This window comes from Dreissena polymorpha, chromosome 15, assembly GCF_020536995.1.
Source record: "Dreissena polymorpha isolate Duluth1 chromosome 15, UMN_Dpol_1.0, whole genome shotgun sequence".
Lineage (NCBI taxonomy): Eukaryota > Metazoa > Mollusca > Bivalvia > Myida > Dreissenidae > Dreissena > Dreissena polymorpha.
In genome coordinates, this window is record NC_068369.1 from 47,144,997 (window position 1) to 47,167,329 (window position 22,333).

The 22,333-nt window shown below is 32.4% G+C and overlaps 1 protein-coding gene across 1 annotated transcript in view; it reads left to right on the forward strand.

Annotated features, from left to right (window-relative positions):
• Positions 1 to 22,333, forward strand: part of LOC127859726 (transient receptor potential cation channel subfamily M member-like 2) — an 84,703-nt gene that overhangs the window by 55,387 nt on the left and 6,983 nt on the right. The window contains exons 2-6 of the mRNA XM_052397233.1: positions 5,762 to 5,898; positions 13,173 to 13,273; positions 14,439 to 14,658; positions 15,440 to 15,532; positions 20,429 to 20,557. Coding sequence (XP_052253193.1) covers positions 5,762 to 5,898; positions 13,173 to 13,273; positions 14,439 to 14,658; positions 15,440 to 15,532; positions 20,429 to 20,557 — 680 coding nt within the window. The remainder of the gene's footprint in view (positions 1 to 5,761; positions 5,899 to 13,172; positions 13,274 to 14,438; positions 14,659 to 15,439; positions 15,533 to 20,428; positions 20,558 to 22,333) is intronic.

Consider the following 22,333-nt stretch of genomic DNA (forward strand, 5'->3'; position numbering starts at 1 on the left):
ATTGCCACACCGGGTCTGAGTTAAATAATGGTTCAATAGAGCGTAGGTTCCCTCGACCTCTTTCGTTTCCACCACCACCAAGGACAGCAAATGGATGTTATGTTATTACAAAATGAAGAGACACAGAGTATTGGTTTGGATTACCTCATATTTTCGATTGGTCTTTCCTATTAATGTTTACTTATCATAAACCGATTGTGTTAATGAAATTAACACGGATTTAGTTATACTAGGAGAATTCAATGTTAGTTGATCATAAACTATACTTCGTTATAAAGGCAACATATGTTTAAAGCAAAAACAGTTTAAACTTGAATGCATATTTCTTACAATCTAATGTACCGGTACTTGGGTTTTGCCTAATTGATATATTTCTATAAAATTTGACGTAGACGGTAGGGATAGTTAAAACAAAAAATCTCGGTTAAAAGTGCGGTGACTCCCTTTTTGTATTTGTGTTTTATGATGACAACACCTAGATGAACATATTTCAGAAGTTTTGCAGAATTGTATTAGACACATTTTTTTTAAATAACATTTTTTGTGTTAAAAATTGTAGAAAAAAGATGTTTTTTGGGGTGACATAAAAATTAAAAAACATTTTTTTTTAATTTTAACCTGTGTCCTCCATTTGTTTGGCATTGTGTTGTTTAATTAAATGGTATTTTATGTATCTCAGCTTATGTTGTATATTTCATAGGTTATTAATTGGTTTGAGGCAATTAGAGATTTTCCAGTTTAAATAAAAAAGTACATGTTATAAATGGTGAATAAAATCAAAACAAGGCCGATGACCCTATATTTTTATTTCATTTTTCATATAGTATTTGCATAAAGTACTTGAATATAAATTTTGAACAAAATCTATTTGGTGGAAAAAAATCAGCAAAACTGCAGCAACACCCCTCAACTCATGATCTTGATAAACAACAGTTAAAAAAACATAATTGTGTGAATCATCTAAGAAACAAACGTCTATACGTGATGCAATGCTGCTTATTTCAACCATGGTTCATAGTGTCCAAAAAATGGATGACCTCGTACGTCATCTCATCAATCGTGGACGAGACGTCCGGTTCAGTCAGCCTATCATAACACTCCAAACGTTTTACAATTATATCCGGACCTAATTTGAAACGTTTGGAAGGTCAAGATATGGGCAAAACAATATATTTATTACCAAAGCCATAAACACACCCCATGGTCCACATGTGAGAAAAAGTATCACTCTTAGGAGCAAACCCGAACAAACCACACATTAGACTAAGAGATGTCGCCAGCAATTGCGAAGAATATTAACCAAAGTGCAGTTTTTTGTTAGTTTATGCACACGTTTTAAATGCATCAGGTACAACTCAAATATATATTTGCTCAGATCTTGACCGTGATAGGTATCAGCAAGACTCAACTTTGATCTGTAAAAACATGTTGTTCCAGTATAAGTAATTGTGCTATTAACAAAATGGTTGAACCTTTGAAGGTACAACTTTGCCCACTTCAAGCTATGAAGCTCAAGTATCATGAGTAACGTTTTAACTATTCCTCCCTGTAAGTTCATTTATAAAGTAATCTTCTGTTCTGAGTGAACATACTTGCAGACCATACGAATTGAACAAGAGCATAATGAGTTGAATCCAAAGTTAAGTAATTAGTCAGTGGCATTTAAGTTGTATCTACCTTTCTTGTTAAATAACCAATCACTGTACATTTTATATTAACGACAATGCCAAGCATCATCAGGATATTATTTTCATATTGTATATGGATGCTTTACTTATCATTTCGTAGTGATATACATATATGTTCTTGTCTTTTGCAAAATTTTGAGCCTGAAAGACAAAATAAAATCCTTATTTTACATGATCATACAAAGCAGAGTAAGGTAATTATTATCGGAGGCATCCCTCAATTCGACCTTCTTGAACAAGATAAATATCGGCACAATTCTGGGGTCTCTATATTGTAACTATATTGTAACTATTTGACAAATTAAAACATGCATAATCAGAAGAGTTCACACCTTCAACGACAAATATATGTCACTTTTAATTTTAAACATGACAAGTAACATAAGTTAGTTCCATTATATTCTTTAACTTTGCAACTTTATACCACATTCTAATTAATCAATGCATCACGATCATTCAACTGTCAACAAATAACTCATAGACTCTACCGCTTCACTTTTTAGTGACTTTTCAATGGATTGGCGAATTTACATTGTGTTTTACAACTATGTCGTGGGCTCACGGACTACTTTTCACCGCAAGTTACTTTTAGTCACATGATCATAGTCGCATAATCAAAATCGCCACACACTATAATCATGAAACCAGGAGTCCCAGAGTAATGATACTTGTTGTAAAACATCAGAAATAGATCTTGCTCAAATCATGCCGCACTGTCAAAAAATGGTCACGCCATAAGTATTATATTATTCATATAGTAAATAATTAAAAAATAATAATGTCTGAGTCGGGGTTTAATATTTTGTGTGTAAGATCGTCAAATGGTCCTCTTTGCTGACTTTCAAATCAGGCCTATGTGATCAAACTGGCCAGGTTCTCAAAACTCATATGCAGTGTAGGTGTTTATAGTGACACTTAAATTGTTTTTATTAAACAAAAGACAAAAAGGTGTACTATGTATCATTTTTAAAAGTATAGTGCCTCGGGAAACATTTGGGTGTGGCCTTTAGGCGTGGGTTATATTTTTGAAACATTTATATTTGTTACATATATGTTCCATCAGTTGGTGGTTTTATGCGAAGAGCGCTCAAACCAAATCCCTGGGTTCGAATCATGACACACCCGATAGCATAGGTAAACGTAATATTGCCATCTTGGCATTCTTGTTATGTTTAAAGGGGCCTATTCACACATAGTGGCATGTTTTTAAATGTGTCATTAAATGCTCCAAAGTGATACATGTAACCATCGAAACCAAAGAGGTCCAGTATAAAACAAAAATACAACGAAAGAAACAAAAAAGCAGTCCACACATGGGCTCGAACCACTGACCCTCGGAGTAAAATACTACATGCAGCGCTTAACCGACACGACAATCCGTGCTTTTACATCACTAAACGTTTGTACACTGTATATAAGCAATCGACGTTATATGACAAAATATATCGATAACAACTAAAATTTCAAAACTACAAAATCGCTTTGCGTTATTTACACTTAATACTTACAACGTTTTTAAATTGTCAAAATGTGCATATAAAGCATATTTAAGAGCATTGTAAATACGCAGTTTTACTTTTTCCTTAAAAAACATAGCTATAACGAAAATGTGAACATCTTAAACATTTTCTTTTATATTTTTTCAATTTATCAAAACGTTCAAATGTCATTTTAATAAAGTGCTGTATGTATTGCATTATATCTAATCTCTTACACACATTATCCGATTGGCTTAGAGCGTTTACGCGCACGTGGTGCAATTTCCATAACCCCTAGTAATTTCACCTATAAACTTAAAAAAGGCGTATGTTCGATAAACTGCTCGACAAGTCTTGTTATTACACACTGACATTAACATGGCATTCTCTTTATCCTACAACATTAAAAAACTGCTGTTAAATTGCTAAAAACAATAGCAAAAAAAAAAAACAGATTAATTTAACTGAAACTAACTCTGTGTAGTAATATCAGAAGAATTTCCAAGGTACAAAATGTGTTCCAATACATCAGGCATAATGCAGCATTTAACCTCATCGATATTGTTAAATTTTGTCGATAAACAACTCTTCTTTGTACACATTTTTTTACTAATTTCAATATAAGTAATAAAATTTAAATTTCTACTGGCTCTTATTCTATTCACCAAAGTTGCTGCATGGATTAAAATAACCATGTTTATATTCGTATTGTTTTGTTTTCTCAATCGCGATCCTCCTTTTCATTATAAAATCAGTTTGTGTAAGCAGGTAATACTTTGTGTATAGACATTATTTGATCAACTAACTTACAAACAAACTAATCACTAAAGGAATTACAATTTAAGTTTCACGTCAATTCCCATTGAAAAGTAAAAGATCAATGCACCGAAATTAAAAGATGTAATAGTCTGTTAAGTCTCCGACACTGTTCTTAATCCGTCCATTGTTAAAAACAGGCACTGAAATATTATCATCGCGTTATTCGAGTACATTAAAGAAATCGACCATGCAAACTGACCGGTTTCATTCGAGACCAATATTCCGACACTTTTATTCGCGTTTTATTTAAATAACCCATCCTGAAATGCAAAACACACACACACGTCGAATGCAAGTGCGTTTTAAATATGTTAAATATTTTGGGGTTAAACTAGTATGTTTCGACACAGAAATGACGTAAAACGAGATACGTCATATATTTCGTTATCGAGTGAAAGAAAATTATCATAATGAAAGCTGGTTATGTGGTATATTTAAGAAAGGAATATATTTAATATAAACGCTAACACACGTCTACGTATGAATATACATTTAACACAACAAGAAAAAGGTCGTCGGTGAAATAAACGGTTAGTAGCTGATCGTGTATGGAATATACACCCTTAGTAATTTTATACTCCATACAACATCAGTTACTTACAGTGTACTGTTAGTCATAGTATTAAATACAATTGGTCACTTGCTTAAAATAATAGACAAGCGATCGGTTATAAGAATTGTTAGTCTGATAATGTGTCAAGATTTTAATTATTCACATATATTTGACACATATAAAGTAAACGTAGCGAAGTATTCTATAATAAAAATAAATTCAATATTATCTGTACATAAAAACCCATGTTGGTTGGATGTTTAGTAAATGACAAAAGATTGTCTAACTCTCGTTTTAAATATGTCATAATAATTGTAATATCAAGTGCGTATAAATACGACCATTACCTCAGCAATAACAACTTATGAAAACACACGGGATGTTATGTTGTTTATTTATTTTTTTTATTTGATTTCTGAAAACAAATTTGTACTAACATGTTGTATTTCTTGCAATTGCAATCACAACATCTGCCTGACTTTTAAATCGTTGGTTCTCTCTGATAACGTTCCAAAATATGTATATGAATCCGTAAAAGGACTATTTTTTCATTATCAACAAGCATTTAACAAAGATTCCGTTAACCTAGTTTTAAGTTTGTTCTGTTGTTAATCGTTATCCAAAATGACAGATATGCGTATTACAAAGAAAGAGCGAGTACACTTATAGCTTATTGATTTGATTGATTAACCGGTAAGCATAACAGAGCAGGAAGGCGTTAGTATTGATTTACGCTATACTATGAATAACTATACAAACTATTTTACAAACTAAAATTTATATTTAGTTTTGTTAGTCGACTAGTAGAACAGTTTTTAAGATTGTGATACGTTGCAGCCATACCTCGATGTAATATTTATGTTTAGATTTTTCAGAGGCAATATATCTGTTACTGGGACGAAATTTATTAACAAAAAACATGTGACCTTGTATCAATCAGCAAAACAAAGCGTTAACTGCAAACTTTCATCTGTGTGTGTTGTAATTTAAAATTCTTACATCATCATATCGTCATTCACCAACTCAGAAACAGTTTCTATAACACTACTAAGTGTCATGTTGTAGCAAATGTTTGGTGTCGAAAACTTATATATTTTTTTAATAGATCACATACTTCAAATCGACTGCATACGATAATAATTTTATTAGTATAGTTATAAATTCAGATCTTCTAAAATTTTATTCATGTGAATACCAGTTGATTCTCTGAAATTTGTTTTAAGGCAGTGAAGACCTACGACCTGCGACCTACGCACCTGGTAAACAGCCTTTTGTATTGCCATACTGGGAGTACATGTTTATTTGGGCGTTATTGTTGCGCAAACACGACATAGCGAAAATACTCTGGACAAAAACGGAGGTAAATAATTGTCATTGCATTACAGTAGAATACTATTAGTTACATACACATGACAGAAGTGCTCGCCAGATCGAGCTAAATTGATTGCAATTACAAAATGTATTTTATTAATTATTGAATTCATACGATTGTGTGTGTCTTTGTTAAAGATGATCGCTTGTTTTAATTCGTGTTTTGACCGTCGCATCAACGGCACATTGAAATGTCAACCCACTTTAACCGATCTATATACTTAATACTTTTTTAGTTTAAGTTCCAGTGTGTAGGACCCAAAGTGATAAAAGCACCGACTAAGTGGGGTTTCCAACGTTGAACTATTTTCGTTATAAACTATTAATTGTTTTGGAATGTTCCCTTTCTTTTCAAACATAGTAAGAGCAGACATTTCAAAGTTCGCCGATTATTACATTTATTAATATCGAAAGTGGCGATTACATGTATTGGGGCCTTTTTAAAAGGTGAACAGGTCAGATCCCATTAACAATTATCGTAATTAATGTTTACTCGTTTTATTAATTGAGAACATGATACAAAAACCATGGAGCGTAAGTTGGTTACTTTTCCCTTGTTTTTTATTCTTTTTCGAAAAAGGAATAAGGAACAGTTCCTCATTCCTTATCCAAACTTAACATATTTGATACAACGTTTTTAAGAAAATAAGTCATACAATCCTTAATTAAATTAAACTAACTAATTGTAATATATTTACTTTATGCTTAACGTTACAGATTCACGAATTTCTTCGCGTGAAATCTTGTTAAAACTGATGTGTACTTTTCTACGTTTCTACTTCACATCAACAAAATTTAAAGCCTTTAACATTGTTTTATGTCCCCCACCATTATAGTGGGGGACATATTGTTTTTGCCCTGTATGTTGGTTTGTGTGTGTGTTTGTTTGTGTGTTTGCGTCAAACTTTAACATTTGCAATAACTTTTTCAATATTGAAGATAGCAACTTGATATTTGGAATGCATGTGTATCTCATGGAGCTGAACATTTTGAGTGGTAAAATTTCAAGGTAAAGTCATCCTTCAAGGTCTAGGGTCGAAATACAAATCCAAGGGAAGTAATAAGCTTTAAATGGAGATAATTATCTGATCTGCCAACTTATATATATTTTTAAAATAAATCAAAGCGTCGCAGTAAAGGGCATTGTGTTTCTGCCAAACACATCGTGGTAAAAGGTCATGGTCAAGGTCATCCTTCAAGGTCTAAGGTCGAAAATACAAATTCAAGGGAAGTAATAAGCTTTAAAGGGAGATAATTATTTTATATAATAATATGAAACCATACAACTGAAGCATAATCAAATTGACATTTTATGTTGAAGGTCGCCGGGTGTACCGTTTGCATCCAATAGCAATAAAACGCTATCAAAGATAAAATAAAATATAAAAATAAAAACACTCAATTTCAGCGTTATACGATTTTGTTTTTTAATTGAAAAACATAATACAGTGGCATCTCGTCGAAACTTTCTTTTCTTCTAACGGAGCCTTAGCCGCTGCTTCCTTTACTGTCTCGCTTTTATGGTGACGTCTGTGACGTCGCACTGACAAAAGCACTGGTTCCTTATTCCTTATTCGAATCTAATAAGGATTTGGCATTTTGTTACAAAAAAATAAATTTATATGAACCACAGATACCAATCAATTAATGAAAACCATTTCTAAATATAGGGTGAGTACTAAAATGTTTATTGCAGTACATATCTACTTAGTTTATTAAAATGATAAACTAGTTCCCTTTTTCTACTGAATAAAGACAAAGTAACCAGTTGCTTTAGCTTCATACAAAAGACAACATGTTATCAAATAGACCAACGCAAATTCTTCGATTCCCGCGACATTTTATCGTGCGACGATGTTGAAAGACGCCGGACAGATCATTGGCATCCAAGATCGAGAAAACGCGTGTTCGATGATAGAAAATCTATTTTTATGGAAAAACTCAATGACAGCTTTTACGCATTTTGTTTAAATTCACATTCGAAATACAAAAGCATCTCGATAAAACTTTCCAGTCCACTAGAGGCATCCGGGCCGCTGCTAACGGTGCAGTCTCGCCTTTATTGTGACGTAAATGATGTTTATGTCTATGGCGATAATTTTGTCCGAACTCAATCTTATGGTATTCTAATATATCGTTGTCTGCACGAGCGAGATTTATTAGTTAGCTGTCGAAATGGTTAATACAGTAAAAACAAATTATTTTTTAAAGCCAGTACCTTATTTTACCACACCAAACCGATTACATTCATTCCTCTGTTTTATTATATTTGTATCTTTTTTTCTATCTCGTCCAATGACACACTAACTCGAGGGAACGACTTACTATCTCGTGGGGACGAGAACGCTTTTTCGTGGGAACGACTTACTAAGTCGAAGGAACGAGATAGAAAAAATAAAAGTACAAAACTAAATAGCGGTGCAGTAAATAAATTTTTTCTTACACTAGGGAACGATTTACTTGCTCCTTGGAGTGACCTAGCTAACTCGTTCTCTTCTCTCGAGTTGTGCCTATCAAAACGATTGTTATTTTCTGGATAGATGGGTCGAAGATACCACTTATGGCTTTTACTGAGCGGTTTAAGGCTCTCGAGTCAGTTTTCTGAGTAGAACCAGTCATTGGTGTCTCTCGGGAGAACTAAGGAATGCTCCCTCAGTGGGACGGACACCATATCCACTAAGCTAAGTGTTACTTAAATATACAATCCAGATGTCGTTGAGTCACCGACACATTATCTTAATGCAAAATCGCATATGCACGAGTCTCCCCCATGGAATTTTGTTAATTAAAACCTCTTCAGAAACTTTGGATAAGGGTGCAATATCTTCTTGAACAGTTCTGGACAATTTGGAGCAGCGAATATATTTCTCAAATTGCTCTTAGACAAAAGTGGCATGAACGACGTCGAAGCATACACGTTCATGATATTGTGTGGGTTAAATACATCGATTTTCCGGGAATCCGGGGGTCACGTGCGATAGTTGTAGAAGTCACTGTTGACATTGACGGACTGGTTCGAAGAACAAGATTTAACTTTATACACCGATGGTCCTCGCCAACAAATATTTTGTAACGCAGTGGTCATGAACTAATATTGCTGTCAGATTAATGCACATCTGTCAATTAAATGAATTTATATTATTTTTGGCAAAGTTTGTATCATGTGTTGAAGGTGTCAAGATCGACATTTGAATCAATTTGGTTCAATATATGTGTGTGTGTGTGAGTGTAAGAAAATGGCGGTTCCTTATTCAATTTGAGTAGCCTGGAAATTTTCTTCGAGATGCCACTGTATTATGTTTTTAAATAAACAAGCAAATGAGTATTCACGCTTTAATTTAGTTCTTATATTAAAATATATTTTATATCGCCGTAAACGCGTCTTCTCGATCTTGGATGCCAACGGTACATCCGGCGAGCTTAACAAAATGGTTATCATTACAAACAAGAAAACTATTTAGAAATGTATTGCTATACATATGTTTGATACCCAGTCTAATTTACAATGATTGTCATTGATTTATCGTTCTCTTTAGTTCATTTTATTTTTTGGTGTTTGTAAGAAAATGGTAGGTCCTTATTAGATTTGAATAAAGAATAGGGAACTAGTTCTTATCTCTTTTCAAACCGAGATAGGAACTAGATTATCATTAAATAAATCTTAATAGAGATGTACTGCACGTAATGTGTTTGGTACCCGACCTACATTTACAATGATTTTTATTGACTTAGTGGTCTCTGTGGTCCATTTCAATAAATTTTGAGTAAGAAAATGTCAGTTCCTTTTTCGATTCATACCGAATGCCATGTATGATTACAACATAAAAGTAAAAACAAATGTGCTACACTTATGTATGTTTAATCCAAACCTACGTTTACAAGGATATCTTTGATATATGAGTCTCTTTATTCATATTTATGTATTTGATGATTAAGAAAATGTCAAATAATTTTTTATTTGAGTAAGGAATAAGGACCCAGTTCCTTATTCAACCCGAAAAAGGAACAATGTTATCATTAAATAAAACGATGTATAAATGTATGGCAATTAATATTTTTATACCAGACCTAAATTAACAAAAGGGTTCGTTCATTTATATCTCTCGTTGGTTTATTTTGAATTATAATGTATAGAAAAAACATTCCATCTGCTTATTTTATTTTAACATGGATAAGTAACCAGTTTCTTATTCCTTATTGAAAATGAATAAGGAACCGGATTATCATTTCATAAAACTAAGTACAAAGGTATTGCAAGAAGTATTTTAGATACTAAACCTATAATATATATATATATATATATATATATATATATATATATATATATATATATATATATATATATATATATATATATATATATATATATATATATATATATATATATATATATATATATATATAATGATGTTTGTTTATATGTGGTTCAATTTGGATCAATTTAATTGATGTTGAAGTACGAAACTGCCAGTTCCTTATTTGGCTTGAATAAGGAATGAGGAATCGTTTTGCAATCGTTTTGGCTTGAATAAGGAATAAGGAATTGTTTCCTTTTCCCATATTTAGCCGCGAAAAAGGAACTGGATTATTAATAAAAACAAACATGTTGATAACTACAAGAATGCACTTTTATATCACATACATGTAAAATAATGTTATATTCTTGAGGTTTTGTTTATGTGAAGTTAGTATTCAAATTAAAAAATGCTGTTTCTGTTTAAACAATTAAATAATATGCAAGCGCGAAGAAGAAACAAGATTATATGCAACGTAAGACATAAAGTAAATGTATGCGGTTTATTTTGTTTTAATTAACTTAAGAATTGCATGTATTTTTTCTATAAACCATATATCAAATGAGCTTGAATAAGGAATAATGAACTGTTCCTTATTCCTTATTGGAAAAAGGTATAAGGAACTAGGAAAAAAACAACAACTTACTCTCTATTTAAAAACCTGTTATTTAATTATAGCATTCCTTTTATATAAATATTCATTGGTAGGCGGTATTAGCAACGTATGTGTCAAGTGCAAAACACAATATAAAACAAACTGGTACAAAAAGCATTTCTTTTCGTAGCCTTGATATATTGCTGTCTTCATTCTTTATACGACAAATGCACATTCTCTGTTGTCCTTTATTAAATTATGCATGCATATGTGTCGGACAAGTGTGACGGACCAGTAAGCTTTGTATGTACTTATAACCTTTATCTACCTTTTAAATTGTTAAATGAACGGATTTATTACATAACAAGTATTCTTAGAATAACCATTATGTTTAAAATAACAAAACTTCGTGATATAATGGAGGATATTAACCGATTAATCGGATTGCCTTGTGATTTTAAATGGTGTAAAAATATGATTTGTGAACGTTAATTGAGTGCCTTTGTCTGTGGTAATGTATACGTTAGATTTTATTACGATAATTATTCGGTATTAACAGGCCGGATTTGAACGAGCTCATCATACACACTGACATCTTTGTACATATATGGTTTATTTATTTAATGCTAAGTGTTATCATATAAAACAATATATAAACAATATAAAAATGAAAGTTTGACGCATGTAAATATCTGACGTGCAGTGTAGTAATTGCATGTGTTACTTCCACTTTGGTTCGAAATGTTCGCTCTGAAAGTCACGTGCTCATTGATGCTGGTATTGATATGCATTGCCTTAAACCGGAAATCATACATCTTACGTGGATGTAGATTTATTCAATGTCATGGTCAGTGTTTTGTGTTTTACTCTAGGTCCTTTAAGTTGGCAAGGTAATGTTTTTTTTGCGGGTTGGGATTGGAATTCCAAGCGAAAGTTAAATTCCTTACTCTGTATTGGGTATTTAAACTTGGGAAGTATTAATCTTAGGTTGAATACCCAGCTTGGTATCGGGCTTTCATACTATTGCGAATTAAGGGACAGGTTCGAATACCAAGATGTGTACTAGGTATTCTAAATTTTGCGAATATCAAGAAAGGGTCGAATACGTATATATGTTTGCGAATTCGAGTCAAATTTCCAAATGTATATTGGATATTTGGGCTAATTCAAATATATAGCCATCGTAAAATATCGTGTAGCCGAGCTAAATGGAATACCGAGCTTAGATCGATTATCGAGCAAAAACGTGAAAAGAAAATCATTAAAAAATAATGATAATATAAAGTGTATATTCTAAACAGACATTTGATTAGACTGTTATTCAGGAACTTTACAAAAGGGTGCTGGCCTATATCGGTAGCTGTTTTGTGTTGCGGCTAATTCCAATATATTGATGATATATTTTAACTAGCATGTCCACTGCGTGCAGGTCAATATTTGAGTTCGTTTTATGGACATGTTAAACAGGAATTACATGTATGATCCTTTTAAGAAGTATTTAAACATATGTTTACTTGTTTCGCACCTCAAGCTAAACATTTATCTGCTTCTACTACCAGAGTGATGAAATTTTGCTGTTTTGTGTTGCGGCTAATTCCAATATATTGATGATATATTTTAACTAGAATGTCCACTGCGTGCAGGTCAATATTTGAGTTCGTTTTATGGACATGTTAAACAGGAATTACATGTATGATCCTTTTAAGAAGTATTTAAACATATGTTTACTTGTTTCGCACCTCAAGCTAAACATTTATCTGCTGCTACTACCAGAGTGATGAAATTTTACAAACTTTATATCCAGCATGCGATCTTTCGCAGCTCAATATTTTAGGTTTTCGTTTTTATAAAATCGAAGTAAAAGCCCTTCGTGTACCAAACGTTGTACTTTCTCTATTATGTAACTCCTAACCTAAAATTTGTTGCGGCCTTAGGTATGAAACTTTAAAACATATTTACAAGCATGGGAACTTGGGCACCTGGGTAGTGAGAGTACTGAGAAAAATGTTGGTTGTGGCGGCATCCGTATTCTGAGGACACTTTTCGGTTTCGAAGTGCCGTTCATGTACCGAGTTGATATGCGAAACGATTTTATATTTCATTGGTAGAGTAATATATCAGCAAATTCAATTATTTGTTATATAATAACTAAAATAGTATTTCTATTTGCAATAGAAAAAAGTTTAATTTGTTAAAAAGTGCGCTCAAAAGCTTTGCTTATTTTTTCTGTGTGCGTAAATATCACTACCAACTGTCTGTTAAATTAAATGTGCCTCAAAATGGTAATATATTAGTCTTATTATCAAGTGAAGTGCTTGTGAATATGTTGATTGATATTTCACTGTTTTGTTTTCCTTTTTATTTTATCGTCAGCATCCGCTCTTCATGGCCCTCATTGCACACAATTTATTCGAGGCGGTGAAAATGCAAACAGACGATAGAGTTCTTATTGCCGAAATGAAAAAATATTTGAGGTAAGGCATGCACATGAATAACGTTAATAAGATACAAGTGAAGAATTTTAAACATATCCATAATGAATAAAAGCAAATGCAAAGCAAATAGTTATAATATTACATTTGTATAGAAAAACAATTTAAATCCAGATGAAGATTTCAAAAGTCAGAACGTTCAGTATCTATTTTGACTTAAGTTTATACAGAGATGTTCATAAATTGTGGCGCTTCTGGTCTGTCATGAACATCGTTGTTTACAATGCCTAACATACCCGAGAACTCCACTCTGAGCTTTAAAGGACTTTGAGAGGGAATCAGCAGGACAAGTACATGTCAAATTGTAAACAAATTATCTCGCTAGAATTATCAAGACACGGTTTTACACAAAGCAGGACGAGCGTTTAACAGAAAGTCGAAATGATGGGCGAACTTAGCGTGCTATACGTGCTACCGGTATATCTTATTAAGCAATTATTTTGAGATTCGTCGCTTATTGCGTCAATGGTAGTGGTCGAGTACAGACTAAAAGAAAACCCTATATGTTTCATTCGTAGCCAGATGAAAATAAAAACAATGCCGTGGCATAGTTTTCTGATGTGAGTGGTACTGAAAATATATCGAAATCAGATAATATAAAATCTGAACAACATGCTTTCAAGCAATTTCTGCTTAACTATTAATTATTGATTATAGTGTCATTTTAGATACTGCAACAACATATCTTTCAAATGTTTGTGTAGGTAAATATCTTTTAAGGGCCTGACTGCAAACATAAACTAAATAAAGTTTACTTCACTTCTGTTGTTTATGAAAAGATCAATCTTTAAAATGTGTGACCTACAATAAGATAAGCTTGAAAAAGCATGAACCATTTAACGAAGAAAAAGAGCAAAGCTTTAGGGTGTCGCAAAAAATACATAACGTGCCGATTGTTGGTATTCGAATGTGATTTGTCTCGATTTTCTTATACATAATATAATACTGAATGTGCGTTGAATGTGCCTTAGTTTAAAATCTCTTGTTGATTTTTAAAGGTATATTTATGTATTTGCAAAATATTCGTTTCAACTGTTTTTAACCAATATTGCATTAAAGATGGTATGATGATAGTTATTTTATCGATGCTTACATTGTCAAGAGTAGATATAATGTATTCGTGTATTTGATACACTTTTTCATGAAGCGAGTGGTCTACTGTGGCTATAGATTGTCTATACGAATGCTACCAGAAAAGTGAAGAAGCCACTTACATCTATCTGACAATGACCATGCCTTTTTGGAATAAGAAATCATGCCTAGATTTGGCTGTTGAATCGAGAAACATGGAGTTCCTGGCCCAACAAGCGTGTCGAAATCTAGTAGAAGATATCTGGAATGGGCGTATGAAAGACAAGTTAGATGAGGTTATTTACTAAATACAGAATAATGTTTAATTCATTAACCGAAATAAATCCAAACTCTGTTTTCATTTCTATCTCGTTTTGAATATCGGCGAATAGTGTTTGATTTTTAAACGGAATTTATTAAGGTACAATATGTATTTATTTGCTATACCTATTTTACTTCTTTGCGTTTATAAAACGCTGTATATATAAGTGTATATATAATTCAATAAGGATAGTTTATTGACAACTTTATATTGAATGTCTCCTTTATTATCGCCAAAGCAATACGTGGAACATTAATTCAACTGTACACCTACCACGCATGTGTACTAAACTATTTGCCTTGCTATTTCTAACGACACATTATAAGTATTAGGGACTGTGCAACAATACTCATATATAGTGCATATAATCTTTTAAATAATAACTGTCAATTTAGATGAAGTTGCCCTAAATGTTTAATGCGTTATTAAGTAGCAAAATAGATGTTGTTATGTATGAAATTTTACGATCGAAACGACATGCCTCTTCTCGTTTTTCTCAAAATTTGATATACAAACAAAATATTGAAACATGTATTCAGGCTTCATGTGGCTTGCAACAAAGCCTGTGTGCAAATACACATAAAACCTCTTTATTTGCCATGTACTTTAACATTGTTTGTTTTAAACACAGTGGTGGTCGGAGTGGTTGTTTTTTTAAACAAAGTACCTTTATTTCAGTCTCTAAATTTATCTGATTAATCCTTCCGTTGCTTATTTGCAATATATCTTCTAAGTGAACAATTTTCCTGTTTCAGATTCGCTTTCAGAGTCGCTTTTCAGGAACAAACAAGATCAAGCGCTTCCTGCACAAAATGCAGTCTCCAAAAAGGAAATTCGCCAACAATATGGTATATGTTATGAACCATCTAGTTAACACAAAATAGGCACAGTGTTGCCTTTGAGAGAAAATGCATTAATGCATATATTTGTATTAACAGACAGACGGCATTTGTACACTTTAGATCAATTTGCAATGCATTGCTTTCGCCGGACTTGAAGGTTACGATTCATTTTGTATATAACTTCTTTATGGTCTTAAGATTGACTTTTCTTCGCATATTTGGGCAAATCAAGCAGTTCAAAATTTGTTACAGGAATTTCAATTCTACAAAAGTATTTTTTGCGAACACTTTTTAACACAGAATTGAGAACAATGCACATCGTGTAAAATGCAAACACAAATAGAAACACCAAATAATTACGTGAAACTGAGAATCTACATATACGCAAAACGACTTTGAAGTACGATCTCTGTGTCATATGATGCGTTTGCTTTGTTGGAAGATATTAACTTTTACCGAGACCTCTTTGCGAACGTACACAATAATATATTTGAACTTTCTGAAGAAAAAAAACAACTTCGCCTTTAAATGCGTAATACATGCAATTGATGTAAACATGATTGTGATGTATTGAAGAGCGCTCAATCCTATACTTAAACCTGTGCGAATTAGAAAAGATTTCAACGTCGATAACACATTCTTGCATACAATAACATTTTTGAAATAACAATAAATAAAGGATCTGTGTTATCAATTTCGTTGATCATACGCAAAATGTACATAATGTAGAACGTACAAAGTTCCATACAAAGTTGATGATTCGGATCTAGTATAATACATTCAATATATATTGGCGTAGTATGTATTAATTTATTATTTATTTATTTATTCGCATAATCAGCATTACATGCTTTTGGCAAAATAAATCATGTGATAAATTTATATACACAGTGAGATGAAGTTTGGCTATACAAAGAGTTATTGTATGCAATATTGGTTATTATTAGTATTATTATATCACACAAAAAGAAAAGTAAATCGCAGCATACAGATAATGTCGATAGATAAATAAATATAAAAAACAAACAAAAACACACACACAAGAAACAGGAAAATGTAGCAAAAAAACACACAATGTTTATGATGGGAAGGAATTTAGACAACTAGGAAGCAACAGAAGGATCAATGATATCTTTTCGTTTTAATATTGCAAAATATATAAATTTCGATACTTTACGGGTACGTTTTACAGATTGTGTTGACATAATTGTTTCGAAATATTTCAATGTGTTAAATGACAGCCTCATGTTGTACTTTAACCTTAACTCTCTATAATTTGGACAAATACAAAGAAAATGAAATTCAGATTCAATCATATCAGATGTACACACTTTACACTTACGATCATTAATGTCAATATTATTAAATCTTCCTCTTTCTAAATGATGTGAACACACTCGGAATCTACTCATAGCAATTCTATGCTTTTCATTATCTATACAATTCAAGTAGGTTTCAAAACAAAATTCTTTCTTAAAAATGATATAGTATTTTAGCTACTTTGAGACTGTATACATTCAAACCAAGTTTGAATGTAAACATCACGGACTCTTTGTTTTAGCATACAAATATAATCGATTTCGTGATACGGGTGCAACCATAAATTACTATAACCAAGATCATCAAGTGTAGTTTTAACAGCATTTGGCCAGCACAGTTTTCTATCAATATTCATACATGCATCGTCAGTAGTTAATGTATTAAAAACTATATTTATCAAAGTAGTCTGTGATCTCATGATTTTACACCAATATAGTTAAGGGCTTGTTCTTTGCAAGTGATAGACAATGGGAAGCGACCATATGTTTGTTGACGAACCCCAAGTATTTGTTAATAGAATTTTAAATGCAATTTATCAACCTCTGGCAGATCGTAAATTCCCCAGACTTCGCAGCCATACGTGATAATTGGTGCAACCATTGAGTCAAACAGTAACAATTTAGTTTTAATCACTAATTTGATTCTACTAAATATTGAAATAAGGTTATTATATGCTTTGAGAGCCTGCTCATTTAGTGATCCAACTGCACGTTTAAATGAGCCGTTATAGAAAGATTTAATACCTAGGTACGTAAAAATATCTACTATTTCAATTTTGTCGCCGTTGAGTTCCCATTCGTGAATTTTTCTATATTTATACTCTTGAAAAATGCATATCTAAGTTTTCTCGACATTTACCTTGAGACCCCACTTCGTAGAATATTCATTTTTTTCAATTTAATTGGTGTTGTAGACTATGGGAATCAGTTGAACAAATTGCAATGTCACAAGCAAACATTAACATAAAATAAATAACATATCAACATCATTAGTACATAGGTTTGTAGAACTCAAATGCTCACCAATATCATTGATAAACATAAAAAACGAAAGAGGTGGCAAAGGCTTACCTTGTTTGACTCATAATGATACATCAAAGAATTATGAGTATGACATTAAACTTGGGCACTTTATACAAGATTTCACATTTGCATATATGGATTTTAGCATATTAAGCATTTTACATCTGATACCAGAGTTTACAAGTTTAATCCATAGGGCATCATGAATGACAGTATAAAATGCCTTTTCATAGTCTACAAAGGCACTATATAGTTTAAAATAATTTGCTAAAACCTTCTGAATAGTACTTTGTAGAATAAAAATACAGTCCGACGTGCTACGATGATTTCCAAAACCAAATTGACATTCATTTTAAATTGATTTGTTCCCGCACCAACTATTTAGACGGTTACGCAGCGTTAAAGTAAATATTTTAGCCAGAATATTGACTAAAGTTATCCCTCTATAATTTGTCGGATTGGATTTATCACCCTTTTTTAACAATGGGACAATTAAGCCTTTAGTCCAGGATACACGCAGTTATCAAATAAGTTATTGAATATTTTAACTAGGAATGGGACAATAAATTCGTTAACCGTCCAAATGAGCACTTTTATTTCGGGACATCGAAGATATCGTTTGAATAATTTAAACGGTCGTAAATGCATCATCGAGCGAGTCAATATTTATGCCGTCGGCTTAATCTGAATAATTGAAATTTCTAAAACAGTTTTCGTTCGGCGTTGCAGACATGTGTTTAAAGTGATTTAAAAAATCATTTACATTTATTTGGCTTGATTTTTATAACCGCCTTTGAATTTCTCAATGTATTTCCAAAATTTTCGGGAATCGGATCTACTCATATCTTTAAGACGATGTTGCTCTATGTTATTGTAATTATATTTAGCTTTTCTCTTGCAAACACAGTATGACCGCCTAGCTTCTTAAACATTTAAACGCGTTTTATCGTTTGGCTGGTTATAAAAAATTGTTTAATTAATAATTCATTCGGGTCATTTGCTATAAACTGTTTCTTTCATCTTGTGAAACTATACGCGAAAGTGTACACTACATAAGAAAAAATGATAGCCTACACGTTGTGCTCAATGTTAGTAATGAGTTAGTAACTGTCCAATAGCAAACTTCAATTCTAACAATATCATATATCAATATTTCGTTTATTTAAGAAATGAAATGTTTTAGTTTTTAATATTTTTTGTAAGAAGTCAGTTTATTAATATTGAAATTTATCGCTTCAATTTCCTCGTCGTCTGCTTGTACAGAGATTGCGATATATCGAATATGTAAACAGGGTGATAAAATCGATAAATTACTAAGTTATGAAATTGACCTTTATTTTTTAAGTACATATATATGCAAAGATATATAGGGGATATTTGTTAAATGCAGTGCATGATCGTATTATTTTTTCATTAGCTGTCACATAGACCTTTTTTTGCGAGTGGTGGATAATATCGAAATAACAAAAAGAGGTTTTATTCAATGCGTATGTACCATGAATCGTAAAATGTGAAAATCTTGATCCAGCGTACTTACATTTGGTGCAAGTTGATATCATTAATACGACGTATATGACCACAAACTGAAAACACCGCCAATGTAGGGAATAAGTGCTCTAATTACTGAACTCTTGAAGATAAGTTATACTCGTATTTTTACTGAATTTCAATTATTTAATAGGTCGACATGGTTATTTCGGTTTTGTTTGGGACTATTACATATTGTTTCAAAATCATTCAAAAATTAGTTTAAATAAAAATCAAATTAGCAATAAGCTGAAGTGAAATGATAAAAACTTATTAGTTCGCTCGAGCAAGAAAGAAATAACTACGTTATAACTGATATGTATTTTTTACTCATTCACCGTCTAGCATGAACCTTTGATTTAACAAACCGCGCGCACAGTTTCCGGAAATTAACATTTGAAAGCATCATTCAATAAGGTGTTCTAAAAAAGGCCGGAATGAAATCCAAATATGCCGGTTTGGACCTGCGCGTATTTAATGTTAAGAAAGTATTCTTGTGTATACGGAATATTTTGTGAAACGCAATTTAAAGAGTATTATGCAATAAGAAAACTGAATGCACAGGCTTTTAAATTAGTTAAGTGTTGTTGGAATCAATGTTTTTGAGACTTAACCGCATTGTGCGGTCGTTTCTAACTTACGGAAACGCAGATTCATGGTGTTACCATATACAAGTTTTTAAAAGGGTGATCGCCTTAACTAACCCACTCATTGTAGCTGATGTAACTAATGTAGCTGATTTAAAAAAAGTATTATTTGGTTCATAGTTATTTTATCATGCGGTTCTTGAATATACTTATTTACATAGCTCGTTTCTTTGTCTTTACCTCTTTAAGGATATCGCTTAAACTTTCATTGATGAAGAACCTTATTGTCTACTAAAATAATTGACCAATTGTTAAACGTTTTAATATCTAAATTCATATACTTATTGTGATACGGCGTCGTTGTATCGATACAACACGCATATATAGTATTTACAATAAATACATTCAAGCGAGTAATGTATGTTTGTTCTTTTGTTTACCAACAGATCTCGTATTTGGTGTTTCTGAGCCTGTTCGCGTATGTGCTGTTGTTTGATCTCACGAGCAATGTATCGACAAAGGAATTCGTGTTACTAGCATGGGTACTAACCATATTGGTTGAAGAAATAAGACAGGTAACTCATAAATTATCATAAGACTATGAAACATTGACAACAATGCAAATAGGATACGTAAACAATTAACTTACATACACTCATAATAATGATCTAATATAAGTAATAATCACATACATTGCTGTTGTTCTTGTAGCACACTTTAACAATGTGTTATCATAACACACGTGTATTCAGTGTGGTTAAAAAATGTCATAAGTTAAAAGCCATCATAACATCAAATTGATTCAAAACACTCGTATAAATTGTTTTTTAAAATGTATAATTCAACATAATAGAATGTACAATTTATTGCAATCGAAATACATTATGTATATTGACCTCATACTTATTTTTTTATATGAGGAAAAAACACACACCTTAAAACAATGTTAATTATTTTATCTATCTCACAGACATGAACTCGACTTGATTTATATCACAGAAGAGGAAAACAGACGCAATACTCATGCCTTAATAATAACTTTCAAGGACTTAAAAATATGTAATATTCTCCACTAAAAATATTAAACAAGATATTAATTCGTAATGTTTAATTGTTACACATTATACACACACTTATTGAAAAACGAAACATATGCATACGCTCAATATGCAATTACATCTCTTCATAAATACTCGAACATCGTGTCGTTATTAGGCTTCGTATTTTTACTTGGTTGAGAAGAACACAGTGAAATCGCAGAATGGTATTGCAACACCATTTCGTTTTCCCTAGTGTAAAACAGAATGAGGCTGTCATACTATATCGGACTGTAAAACTTATCCGGGTAACACACATGGACTTTATACACCGCATTGTTACACATGCTAGTGTTACATAAGCTTTGGACGGGCTGTTACACTGGCTTTGGATTGCATGCACTATTGACGGACTGTTGAAAAGGCTCAAGGTGACATAGGCTATTAACGTACTATTACACCGGCTTAATGTGGCATTCGCTATGGACGGACTGTAACAAAGGCTTAAGATGGCAAACGCTATGCACGGACTGTTACACAGGCTCAATGTGGCATACGCTATGGATGAACAAATACACAGGCTCGAAGTGGCATAAACTTTAAGCGGATTGTAACACAGACTGAAAGCGGCATACGCTTTTGACGGACTGTTACACAGGTCTAGATTTGCATACGCTATGGACGGACTGTTACATATGCTGCAGTTGGAAAGCGCTGTAGATGTACTGAGCTTGCGGCACATTCAGTGCGATGCAAATGAGCTCTATGATTCAAACTAGCTCGAGTGCTTCACAGGCGTATAGTGCTACACATGCGCATAGGGTCTCACTGGATCTAAGTGAGCGCTTCTAAAAACTAATATGCTTTACACAGTGCTTTATATGCTTCACATTGCCATTGGAAAGTCAGAATGAGTTGCACAGGCTCTTGGAATGACAATGGTAATATGTGTTGTATCGCCTCTATGTGCTACCTAGGGCAATGAAGCGTAAAAATTGTTTAAAATACTGCAAAGGTTCTATATGATATGTGTGCTAATTGGGATACATGTTCTATATGTTGCACATGCTTGGCGTTTTACATAGGCTCTACTAGTTACACAGCGTATCAGTACAACATAGTATTACACAGGATGTATGTTTTACATAGACTCTCTAACATGTTTAACATGTATAATTTGTTTTATTACTGTAGGCTTGATGACGTTTATTGACTAGTGGTTGTCACATAGTTGGTGGACTTCACTAACACACACGTTCATTCAGTTTTTATTGCGATTTATTTTTGTTGAATAAACTCTAACACAATGTTTTC